We start from the raw sequence: 13,471 nt of genomic DNA, 5'->3' as shown, positions 1-13,471 counted from the left end.
CTGTATATAGATATAAATTATACTTACTTATCCACTACGTAGAATGCCAAAAGTAAATTATTAATTAGGTTCTTTTCAAATCCCAATTACTTTCACTAATCGGGTTAATTAAAAATTAATTAATTAATTAATTAACTTGGTCTTTACAAGTTGTGTCTTTCTCTACAATTCGTAATTTCTACTTAAATGTTCAGTGAATTGACAGCAGCAGCCACTCGACTCAGCCTCTAATTACCTTTTTGACGACAACTGTTGACTTTAATTGCTTACGATACTTTTAATTTCTGGTATGTTAACATCACTTTATTAAAGTTTTAATTATAATTACTTGTCTAAACTTCTAATCTTTCTTATTAAAAAAAATTATTAAAAAAGTTAAATCTTGATAAATTTTTAAAAGTAATTACTTATTAACTAGGTCGTGATCAATGTACTATAATCAAGTATGACATGTTAATTAAGCACATATAATAATCATATATAATTTTCAATTTTTACATTCAAATATGCAATTAATGATGATACAATATATATATATGTACGAAGATTGTATATATGAATCCACTAATTAATCATCCATGATAATTTTCAATTAAATTTCATGATCTAAAAATATGTATATATATATATATATGCATTCGTCTATAAGGCAACTAGGCCGTAAGTGATGTGTGATTCACTAATCAACTAGCAATAAACTTTGGCAGGCATTTTTGCTTAATCGAGCTTCTCCATTTGTTATGGAGATTTTCTTTTCCTCACTATTTCTGTGTAACATAATATATACCTATAAACATATATGTATATGTACACATGATACTGTTTTGCGCAAATTGCGATGATGGAGAAATAACTTTAGAAAGCCAATACATAAAAGGAAACAAATAGGTTAAGCGGTTAATTAATTTCATATAATTTACTTTTATGGAAAGAATATGTTAGAATTATTATAAAAATATCAAAAGATTAATTTTTATTCTCATTTACACTCCAATATTAATTTGTTCTAGAGTACATACATTATATGTAAATACCTAAAACTTAAAAAAAAATAAAGTCAAAAATTAAATACGGAAGCGAAATAATAGAGTTTAAGGTTTATTTTTCTTTATAAAATAATTTAGAATGTCCAATAGAAATACGTAAATATCTATTCTAAAAAAATAAACGAAAATTAAAGAAATAAACAATAGACAATATACTGAGCATTATATAACGAACTTCACTAGCTTTTGAAATGAGTTCGAGTGGTAAACTATTCACAACCCTCTTGTTGATCGAGATTTGAGTCTTGATTCTCTTAATCTAAAATAGTTAATGAAATAGTGAGTTATACTATCATAGTAAGAATATCACACTACTCATCAATACAGAAACTGAAAGTTGTTAAAAATTATAAAAATAACTAATGGAGCTCTTGATTTAAGTAAATTCATTTATCATAAGAAAAACCATTTATTATATATATTTACCGTTGCGAGATTTTTAAAATCGACCTATAGAGACAATAAATCAAATAACATTCTAATCTCATTTTTAAGCGAGCAATAACAATTATTTTCCCTTTTTATTTGTCTACTATTATCTTTGGGGGCTCATAAAGATGTCTCACTACGCGTGAACCAATATCCAACATTGTCAACTAACTAACCGTTCCCATACCCCGTCTAGTTTGAGTGCCAAAAATATCATCTCTAAATACCTCGTCCAGTATGAGGGTGAATCGGGTCATCCACATACCCCGTCCGGTATGAGCATCAAAAATATCATTTCTCGATACCTCGTCTGGTATGAGAGAATATTTACAGTAGGTTCTCTATGTATCCAGTCTGTCCACCATTTCTCAGCATATCCAGTGAGACTACCATTTCATTAATTCACATGATTAAATAATTTTTCGTTTGTATATTAATTTTTAATTTCACAAATCAACCGTAAATCACACAAGACAAGCAATTTATATATCAAGAAAGCACAACTGAATTATCCAACCATTCCAATATATCATCATGTATTTAAAGCTTCAAATTCAATAATTAGTTAAACATGACAAATAAATAACTAAATGGTTCCGGCTCCATTAGTAACCTGTAATTATTCTCTAGTTTTCTAAATTACATAAAATATCATACTATTAATTATTAAGCTTCAATTCCATAACAGAGAATAAAGTGACGGATTTTTACCCAAATTTGTGTCCGGAATACCGAACTTTATAATGTGCCTACTTGGTCCCCACTTGATCCCCAGGTTTTCTAAATTTTTATGTAGGGAATTAAAACATGCTTCACATACCTAAAAATACCTCAAAATCTAAAATCGGTGTTAAAAATTCTTTTTCGGCCAATTTCGGGGTTCCGGCACGACGACATCACCTTGCTCCTGCGACGGCACAACCGCCTGCAGCGGCAATTTACATCAGCTTGGCCATTTTTCGGCCTGTTTTATACCTATCCCTACAAGAAAATACGTTAAAGGACCTCAGTTGGCCGAAAAAAGTTTTAAAAAAAAAGAAACTACCGGTGGTGGGATTTTTCGGTGCAACGGCTCTGCCAACTCAACTTCGTGGTTGATTTTTCTTCTTTCAACCTATAGAAAATATAACGATGAACATAACGGTATAAAAATTGCACGAAACGAAAAACGGGAAGGGGCTCATCGGAGGAGGTTGCGAGTCTTGCCCGCGGCAATGCCACCAGACTTTATCCGCAGTTTTCAACTCACCCACCCTTCCTTTTGCTCCGATTTGGTCATGGGAGTGCTCGAAATCAAATTTCGAGAGAATAAGAGAATTTTTACTTTTTTGGCGGTCGGATGTGGCTTCGGCGCAGTGGCTGACAGTGGTCGGCTCCTTTCTTCGATGACTGATTCTTTTTCTCCGTCGGGAGGCTGGCAGCTAGGGTTTAGGTTCAATGTAATGCGAAATATTTGTACTCGTATCGCGTTAATCTGGACTGTTCATCGCGTTTGATCTCAATCGTTCAATCGCATTTAAAGAAAAAATGAATTTGGACCGTTTATCGCGATTTGATCTCGATCGTTCGATTCTGTTTAAAGAGGGAACGAATCTGAACCGTTCATCGAGTGTGATCACGACCGTCCGATCACGCCTGAGAAAGGAATGGATCCAGATTGTCCATGCGTGCGGGAACACTTCCGAGTCGTCCGATCTTAGGGCACGCGGATCGCCAGCGTAGCCTCCCGCATGACATCGAATCAACGTACCGTGTCACGCGGCGCTCTCCGGTTCGTCGAGGCTACTGACTGCACAATATTACGTAGCTTAATTTTCTTCAATTGCGTTCTGACTCATAATTTTCAATTTCTCTTTCAAAAACACTATCTGAATTCAAATTTTTACTTTTTTTTTTCAAAATTGTTTTCAATTTCATATTCAACTAATTTTTTTTTTCCATAATTTCACATTAAATTAAGATTTATTAATTTCAAAAATAAATTTTATACATTTTTTAATATTAAATTAATCCCGAATCAAATTTTCGGGCCCGAGTATTACATTATACATAAATTTATATAAAGGGTTTTACATGTAAATAATTATTAATTGAGTTTAATTAATTTCATGATAAAAAAATGATATAATTAATTAAATTTAATTTCTAAAGCTTTTTATATAGTTCAAATATAAAAAATGGTTAAATTTTTTTAGATGATATTTTACATTATCATTCTATAAGTTGATCAATTAACTTAAATAAAATTAATCTCTATGTTGCACCAAATTAAATTATATTTATTTAAGTCAATTAATTAATTAAAATCCTTTTCATAAATATATATATTTATATGTATGTCATGATCCAAGTTGGTATTTGTTTTAAATTAATTTGGTGCTCAATACTTGCGTGCATGCGTCATGACAATTACAAGAGATTAATAAAACTTTTGATCTTTCCTTTCCTAAGAAAACAATGACATTAACAAAAGATTTTTACTAGTTCAAAATGCATTATTTTTGTTGTCATAATATATAGTCTTCATTCAAATTTGGGGTGTTATAAGAATATTATTTTAAAATTTAAGAGTATGATAATAATTTAAATTTTGAAATCGAATTTAACTGAAACAGGTAGATTGGCAGAATATTCTATAATGTGAATGTTTAATTTTTCTTTTTTTTACTCTTACAATAGTAAATTATAATAATTTAATTTAATTTTTAATTCTTATTTTTTTACAATATACATTATATTTATTTTTTTAAAAATTAGAATATTGTTTATATATATAAAAATGTTAAAGATTAATATTTAAATAAACAATCAAACAAACTGTACGTCACTGATCTTGATGTGTAGCCATCGATTTCACCGATTAGTGTTTTCTTTTACTCTCAATCAAACACAACTTCAGTGTTTATTATTTTATTAATTATTATTTCACTCCCATTCAAATAATTTACGCAGTAAAAACTTTTTACCCCCAAAAAAATTACTGGATTCTCACACTGTCATCGTACCCCGTCACGACACGTATCCATTTGGATCCTCCCCCCTGTTTTTGTTTCTTCGCGAGTAAGTTACAAAATCAAGCCACCGTCGTGGACCCCTCGCGGTGACGTCACCCCATAATTTTTGAATTGTCAAAAAAAAAAAAAAAAAAGAGTATCTTATGTTTATTAAGATTACGATTAAACCCCACCCAAGTGCCCCCTGACTCAAAAGCTAAATACGGAGAGAGCGCTTACCACGTTTTACTATCTCCAGTATTGTTATGAATGTACTAAAATACCCTTGTTGTGGGTCCCATTACTACCCCTTCTCGTTGCCCATAAATATCAGCCCCCTACGCTGCATTTCTTCCCTTTCCTCCTCCGCTCTATTTCCTATCTCTTAGCATAAAGCATTTTCCATTTGTTTCCTGTTCGTTCCTCTTTTTTTTTTTTTTTTCCCTCCCTTTAATTTACTATTATTTATATGACCATGTTGTCTGCTGTTATGCCACCTGTTTCTTCTTTTGACCCGGCTCTTGACAACCCGTTTTCGGCTTTCGAATCCGGGTTTACCCCATGGGACTTCTCGGGGTCGGACCTCTTTTCTCCCATGCACTCCCCATCTCCTAAACCCGTGGAATCCAACTCCGGTTCCGATGACCCTACCCCTAAACACACAGCTACCAAGTTGAAGTCAAGCTCCGATGGAACAGCTGGTTCGACCAAGACGGTGTCGGTGGTGGACGAAAGGAAGTTGCGGCGTATGGTGTCCAACCGGGAATCGGCCCGCCGGTCCAGGATGCGGAAACAGAAGCACCTGGAGAACCTACGGAACCAGTTGAACCGGCTAAGGATGGAAAACCGGGAATTCTCCAACCGGTTACGGTTCGTCGCGTATCACTGCCAACGCGTGCGTAATGAAAACGATCGGCTTCGATCGGAGCACACCTTACTCCGACAAAAGCTGTCGGAGATACGACAAATCTTGCTCCTCCGGCAGGTCCAACAGTTGTCTTCCTTTGCTTGGCCGTGCAATTCAACCGCCGCCAGTACAGTGACCAGTATTAACGAACAATTTACAGCACCATTAATCAGTAATCACGTAATCTTGAACACATAATAAACGGCGTCGCTGGATCAACTCCTAAAACAAGAACCGAACAAGACCAGATTCTCTCTTTCAATTCTCTCCGTAATTACAAAATCATTATACTATTATATATATATATATATATATAGTTTATATATTTATGTAAATTCATTAAAAATGGTAGTTTGATAGGCTGAGAAATTATTGGTGTGATTTTTGAAAATGGTGAAAATCAGCGGTTTTTTCTTTTTTAAAAAAGAAAACCGGTGTTATTATTATGTAAAAAAAAAAGAGGCTTTAATTAGTGGGTGGTTTATTAAATTATTTTTCTCTGCCTTGTTATTATTAATTAATTAATTAATCACTAATTTACCTACAAAATCCTTAGTTTTTGATAATTAATTAATAATTATTGTAAAAATATTAAGGTTGGCAAACAATGAGCCCAAGTATTTCTAAGTGGTGCCAAGTCCATCAACTTTGCCGGCCTTGACAAATAGTAAATTAATAAAGGAAGTGTAATGTCCTAAATGTCCTCCGATGGCATCTAATCATTACCAAAATAAACAGGGATAATATTGTAATTTCTCTCCCACCCCCTCATATTTTTTTGTTGTTTATATTTGGGATTATAAAAGAGGAATATGCTGAAACTAAATGCTCAACAACATTACATTACTAATCATAGTCGTTAGTATTTGACAAATAAATCCACCGGCCAAAAAGCAGGGGCAATAACTACAATGACAAATGTTCATTTTGGGCTGCTTGTGAAATATTCTGATATAATTTGATTGTGATTTTATTATTATAATACCTTTATATATATATATATATATATTTTATTTAAATTAATGTTTACGATAATTTATGAAATCAAATTAATTATTATTTCACGTTTACTTTAAATTTATTATATTCTAATTTAATATGTAGAACTCAATAATTATTTTTTGGGTCATATAAATTATTTAAATTTTAAATTTTTTGCTTAGACGTTCAAAACAATAATAAACTAAACCTACAATTTTTTTTTTTTTTAAAGAAGTAAAAATTTTAAGTAAAATAATGAAAAAAGTTAAACCGCAGTAATTGAATTTTTACAGTCAGATTAAAATAAAGTTAGACAACATGGGTGAAAGTAGATACACTAATACACATACGTAAAGATACTTCATCATTGAGATTAAAAATTGGTAGCAATGTAATGTCAAAACGTGTTAAAATAATAGGTAATTAGCTACCTCATTAATTTACTAGAAAAGTTAATTACATGTCAAACAAGATCTTAATTTAAATGATTGCTCAAAATATAAAGCAATTAAGAACTAATAGCCTAAAGTTAATTACTTTTCTTTTTTCTCTTGTGAGAATGATTGGGTTGGGAATAAGTACAAATGTGAAACAAGCTTTAGTGTGCATATAATTATAATAATAATAAAGTGACGTGCGACTTTTTTTATTTAAAAATTTAATTAATTGGGCCCTCTAAATTTGTGATCAAAGACGTAATCCAATTTATATATATATTTTTTTTTTTAAAAAGAGAGAGTAGATTTGAAAATTATTATTTTGTGGGCAGAAATATTCAATTTTATTTTCTAATTATTCGATTTTTTATACGTATTTTTTAAAATATGGTTTCCATTGTTTAGATAAACCAAACTTCATTGTTATATACTTGCAAAAAAATTCTAACGTGTAATTATATTTTTACTAATGAGCTAGTTTATTATTATTAGTATTTATAATTGAATTATATAAAATATAAATATGACATAAATTTGAATAGAAATAGTTGGTAATTCTAAGTTAAGGGTATGACAAATTTAAATTAGATATATGGGTAAATTATTTTTTAATAAATAAAAATACAAAACAAAATCTATAATTATAAAATTAAATACACAAATACTATTTATTTTATATTATATTGAATACGTAAAGGATGAATGATTTTTCTATACTAACTACAATTTACGAAAGTAAAATAAATTTGAGGCAAATATAGTTACATTTTTATTACATGAATTCTTAATTATTATAATTAACAAAAAATGTTGTGGATAATCATAAATTTGGTCAAACGTAATCCAATCTTATAATAACCAAAACTTTAGCCAAAAAAATTATATTGTTAAAATGAATAATGGAAAACAAAAGGAGTTTGCCTTCGTCACTCGCATTTTAATTACTTTCCTAATAATAAACTGTTAATTTAATAAGCTTGTTGGATTTTTTTTAATTAGCTTTTGGTGGAATATATATACACACACACACACACACACACACATATATATATAAGAGCGCATTATCAAGTAGTGCAATGGATATTCCTCGCATATTATCTTCAATAAGAGTATAAGACAGAGCTGAAAGAAAATTTGAAAGTAAAATTTAAGAATATGTACAATTTTTTTATAGGTTAATATAAAATTTTAACTTGTCTACTTTTTATTTCCCCTCAATTATAAATTTAATTAAATTAATTATATATTTTTAAAAATATTTGAATTAATTAATCCCTATCATTAACCTCTAACATTATTAATTTATCTACTTTTACGTGATATTTTTTAATATATACAAAATCTTTATATCTACCAATAGCATTTAATTTCGTAATAATTCATTCAAGAAATCGTGCATGAAGAATATATTCTTTGACATACGATTATCGAATTGAGCAAACATGATCAATAGTTAAAAAAGAGGGCAAGGAATGCTTGTTCGACCTTTAGGATAAACGTTATTTGTATGGTTTCTTCGATAAATTATCTTTCCACTACACCATTTGCCTCGACTTCAAAATAACTACGGATACTAACAGGTTAAAATATGCTATCATGTTAGTAATATTTAAAATACATTTTATTTTTTATTTTTTAAAATATTAGACTAATTTCAGCGGACACATATATAAATTTTTGTTGATCTAAGAAACTATTAATTTATGAGATAGTATCTTATGAGAATCAATTACTTACTAAAAAATGTTAGACATCAAAATTAATTACGCATAACATTAAATATTAATGATATTATATGTTTATAATAAATATAAACTAATTTAAATGTTTAACGTGTTATTTTACGTGATTTAATAGTTTATCAAAAAATGATGCGTGTTAAAATTAGTTAACACGACATCATATATTAACATTAGTAGATGTTAGTAACATAAAGTGATCGATACATCAAATAAATATAGCAAAAAAGAGTAATGAATACAAAACTTTTTAGTCTCCCACCCTGGTCAGATGGACACGGGCAAGACATCCCACCCATCTTGGCTTCTCATATATATGTATACATTCATTCTCCTACCGCACGTGCTAAGTATTTTTGTATGTTTGTATATATATATTTTGTATTTTTGTTTATTTTAATGATTTCTTGTTTGATTTTTCTCATCACATAATTAAATTGGAGTTTTATTCTAATTACTGTAGATAATTTATTTCAATTCTCAAAAAGTAGCCTTAAAATATATTAATTAATTAAATATCTGAAATAACCCTAACTAATATTTAATTTTCTAATATATGACTACAAATTTCTTAACAACATATGTGTAAAAAATGTTACTTTTAAATTATTTGAGAACTAAAATTATAGGACCATATATATTCTTATAGTCAAAATAAATAAATAAATAAATAAATTCAGATAAAAATTTATTTGTTCAAATATAGTCCTAATTGAATGAATCACATGATTTGATTCAGACTTTATAATATGCGATATGTGTATATATATATATATATGTATCATATTATACAAAAGTAAAAACAAAGTTGGAGTAGGTAGAGATTAGAACCCATATCGAATCACCTGTCAAATAAAAAAAGGGTTCTTAGAAGTTTACGACATGATTCGTGAAGGTGCCGTTGCCTTGTCTTCTTTCCTTCACTCCCAAGTTATCAACCACCGGGTGTTGGGTGCGGAGGAGCTACGTCTCCCGGGTTCGATCCCTGTTTGACACAACAATCGTGTTTTCTTTTAAATATTTTTAAATCAACTTTGTATGTTGAAATTATTTTCCAATTTAAATTTCAATAAGATGATTTGGTAGTCAATTATGGAATAAACCAGAAAATTTGTAGGTACCACTAATTTTAATTACGTGTTACAGCAACCAAATCATTTCTCTTTTTTTAATCGCGTCAAATTTTTGGATGAAAACTGACCCACCCACATCCAATAAGATATTACACCCTCACCTATCAGTTTGCTTTTTCTTTTTCTTTTTTTTTTTTTTTTTTTTTAATTTTTAATTACACAATTATATTTTTTTATAAATATTTTTAACGGCAAAAAAATTATATTTAATTATTATGAAAATATATTAATTTTTTAAAACAATTTAATTAATTTTATCAATAAACAAATAATTTTAAAGAATATAAAAAGTAATTTAGAGTTACGGATGCAATTTAAACAAATATATTTTGAATGAATTCAATTTTTATTAATTCTTAAGACATTTGAACAAACCAAATTTTTGTTAATTATTTAAATAATAAATTTTAACTATTTTTTATATTCCGAGAAAGTTCGTTCACTATGTATATATATGTGTGTGTGTATGCGTAGATACACAAATATATATATATATATATATACACAGACATATGCATATTAGCCCTTTTATTCATATGAGAATTCGTAACTTTCCTCCAAATTTAGAAGTCATATATAAGAAGAACATATCAGCCACATGATAATATTATATGTTTAAAATTTCACTCCAACATATTACCTACCTGCAAAACTAAAGTAGAATTAACAAGAGATTGACAAAACATTTCTCCTAACTCTTGTGCATACATCATCAACATCTTCAAAAAATTATAGAAAAAGAATTTAATGTCTGTGCTTCAAAGACGACACCCGAATTTGATCCTTATGAAGAGAAGAAAAATTTGTAAAATGCATCATGAAACTATCGTCTCTAACTTCACAAGAATTCTTGCAAGAGAAAATTGACCGTGTGCTCCTCCTTCCTTTATCACTATTACAAATTACATTACTTTTCTTTATTTTGCGACTTGACTTACCATTTGCAACGATACTACTCTTTGTGCACTCCTTGTAAGCTGCGAGAAAGGGATCGCCATTGTAATCTTGTTGCCACCACTTCAGAATTTTCTTAGATGTGCTTCGATGTAGAGTCTGTGATGATAAACATGGTGGGAGAGGAATACTTTGTTTTTCTTGATCGGTAACATTTGAACACCTAATTTTATTTGAACCGTTTATACAAGTGATACTAGAAGGTAAGTTTGGAGAATGTGGTAGTGCTAGCAAGGATGATAATTTGAGATTAAGGGTATGAAGTCCTAGACCTATAGGGCAATCTTGATTGGTTTTGTTCTTGGAGACACCGGGTTTGTCCTCCCAAGAAAAGGGTATGCTCCATCGTGAGTGAACATTTTGATAAGTCATGGCTTTGTTGAAGAACAACAAGTGGAGATTGCATACAGAAAGACACACATATACATACATGCATATATGTGTTTTCTTATAGAGGAAGTGGGTTATGGAGTTATATTAGAATCCTCATGCAATCCACACCGTACTACCGGTTAAAAGCAAGATTAATATGAGGGAAGCCAAACAAGGAAGAAGTGAAGGGGAAGATTGAATTTGTTTTGGAATGAAAAATTGAAGGGGAGATACGATCATGAAAGCAAAGGAAATAAGGCAGTGTTTGTTATAATTCATTGTTATTAATATATGGCAAATAAGAAATGCTAAAACAGTGTGTGCCTTTAATTTTCACTAACGCATGGATTTGTGACTACTCACCAATTTAACTAATTAGTTGGGGTCTAGTCTATGGTAGATGAAGTTGATTAATCAATAATTAATTAAATCAAATAATTTATTTTATTATATAAGTCATGGAAATTATACTTCTCTCTTAAAAAAAAAAAAAAAAAATCATTTCCATTGTCTTATTAGATCAGTCAAATCTTTTTTAGTATGAATTATTATAAACATTTTGTATATAATATATGTCCTTATATATTTTTCTAATATAATCTTAATTTCCCTTATTATTAATTAATCTTTAATTTCTTTTTTAATTTGGTGTTTTAGCATTAGTATATACCCATTTCCTATGTAGTGTAGTGCTTAATCTCCTAAATAGTTCACGATGTCATCTTTAGGTTATTTATTTTTTTCTAATCATATAATTTACAAATAGTTATATATATATATATACAAGTAAAATAAAATAAAAAAAAGTTGACGGCAAAGAAAAATGAAAATACATATTAATTAGTAATATACTAATTTTAAAAATAAAATCAACGAACTTATTTTGGTCAACATGGTCAGTTACTGATGAGATGCATGAACTGTGGGCAATGGTGCTAACTCACCAACACGGACGTAATTGGAAATATTTACGGTGGTAAAAGTATTTTTCACTTTTTTCTGACTTCAGTTAAAAAACAAAACATCTACAATTAAAATAAAATAAATTTATGAAAATATTAATAAAATGGAAATGTAAACTTTACGTATAAATTAATCTTAATGGGCTTTAAACCTAGCCGTAAAAGATCCAATCCTAATTCTCACTGAAAGCAAATTGGGCTTTGCATTAAGCCCATACAAATTTGAAGTTCATTTTCCACGGTGTCGTTTTACCCCAACCCAGTTTATACAGGGACAGGAATGTCATTTCATTTCCATTTTAGGGTTTCGTGGTTGTATATAATGCCATAAACCCTTTTGTGCTTCGCACTTGTCGATTGTGGCATTTCTATCCTTCTCCGGCCGTCTTCATCTCTCTACGAATCTGTTTTTTCGTAGTCCTTTCCGTAGTTTTTTGGTTGATGTCGGTCTTTAGGGTTTACTATTTCTTTTTATTTTGGCTCTTGAGCAGGCGATGATGACCGATAACATTTCTCGATGCTGAAATTGGATGGACCAAAAAGCGATATGCAAATGGTGTATGTATATGTACATGTGTGTGTGTATTGCTATTTGATGACTGCGTTTGTGCGTGTCTGAGCCTTTCTTTTTAGCTTAATTTTATCTTCCATTAATTTCATGATTTTGTATTTTAAATTTTGATAATTGAAATTTGAGTTTGGGAAGATTTGGGGTTCAGCGATGATTATAAAAGAATTCCTCGATCTGTAACGCTCGATTTGGGCATGACAGACTTCTTTTACACCCATAGAATATGAGCTTCCCCCACTCTTCCACCAATTTTTTAAAAGAAGATTTGTGTGTTTCTGCATCTGTTTTTTTATCTTAACTTGTCTTGTAAGTTCCAAACATGGATTTGAATCAGTCCGATTGTGTAATCCAATTAAAATAGCAGCATGGGAATTAATCAACCATGCAGGATAAGGTTAAGTGGAAAGATGTAAAGTGAAGATTGAAGAGGCAAGAAGCGTCGAATGCAGAATGTTGACGTTTTTATGCACTGAAGAATAATTAATTAATCATGACTTGAATTGCTTTTTTATGATTTTCTTCTCTCTGTATTTTGTAAAAAGTAACAGAGAAAAATGTAGTTTTCGTTTGCTGGATTTGGAAGATGGAGGGGGTTACAGCGATGATTATAAAATAATTCCTCGTTCTGAATGCTGGATTCCGGCATGACAGACTCCATTTACACCCATAGAATATGAGCTTTTCCCCCGAATCTTCCTTTTTCAAAATAAGTTTTTTTTCTCGGGTTTAACTTTTCTTCATTTTAAATAGCAGGATTTGAATTAAAGAAAATGGTAGGATTAGTAAATTGCAAGCACACTACCATGGAAACCTCAAAGATGACATAGATGTTGGAACAATGAACTATACTGGAAGCTATTATTTTTTGAAAAGCTCAAGTAACTGGAAGAATGGAAAATGGAAAAAGAAGAAATGTGCTAGAATGCTGAAAAATTGAATGCGGAGGA

General features: G+C 29.9%; 1 protein-coding gene and 3 non-coding genes across 4 annotated transcripts; all 4 read left to right on the top strand.

The window, feature by feature from the left end:
• Nucleotides 1-4,871: 4,871 nt before the first annotated feature.
• On the top strand, nucleotides 4,872-5,878 carry LOC110809091 (basic leucine zipper 1-like). Its single transcript, XM_022034806.2, has one exon. The coding sequence runs from the start codon at nucleotides 4,938-4,940 to the stop codon at nucleotides 5,571-5,573; it is 636 nt and encodes a 211-aa protein (XP_021890498.1). The 5' UTR covers nucleotides 4,872-4,937; the 3' UTR covers nucleotides 5,574-5,878.
• A 6,564-nt stretch (nucleotides 5,879-12,442) lies between these two features.
• On the top strand, nucleotides 12,443-12,577 carry LOC148266184 (small nucleolar RNA snoR126). Its single transcript, XR_015818869.1, has one exon. It is a non-coding gene; the product is annotated as a small nucleolar RNA snoR126 (small nucleolar RNA).
• Nucleotides 12,578-12,663: 86 nt separating this feature from the next.
• On the top strand, nucleotides 12,664-12,757 carry LOC148266183 (small nucleolar RNA snoR8a). Its single transcript, XR_015818874.1, has one exon. It is a non-coding gene; the product is annotated as a small nucleolar RNA snoR8a (small nucleolar RNA).
• A 359-nt stretch (nucleotides 12,758-13,116) lies between these two features.
• LOC148266182 (small nucleolar RNA snoR8a) lies at nucleotides 13,117-13,206 on the top strand. Its single transcript, XR_015818873.1, has one exon. It is a non-coding gene; the product is annotated as a small nucleolar RNA snoR8a (small nucleolar RNA).
• Nucleotides 13,207-13,471: the final 265 nt, after the last annotated feature.

Source organism: Carica papaya, chromosome 4, assembly GCF_054855325.1.
Source record: "Carica papaya isolate Zhongbai chromosome 4, ASM5485532v1, whole genome shotgun sequence".
Classification (NCBI taxonomy): domain Eukaryota; kingdom Viridiplantae; phylum Streptophyta; class Magnoliopsida; order Brassicales; family Caricaceae; genus Carica; species Carica papaya.
The sequence above is the reverse complement of the archived record's forward strand: the minus strand, read 5'-3'. Positions and strand labels throughout refer to the sequence as shown.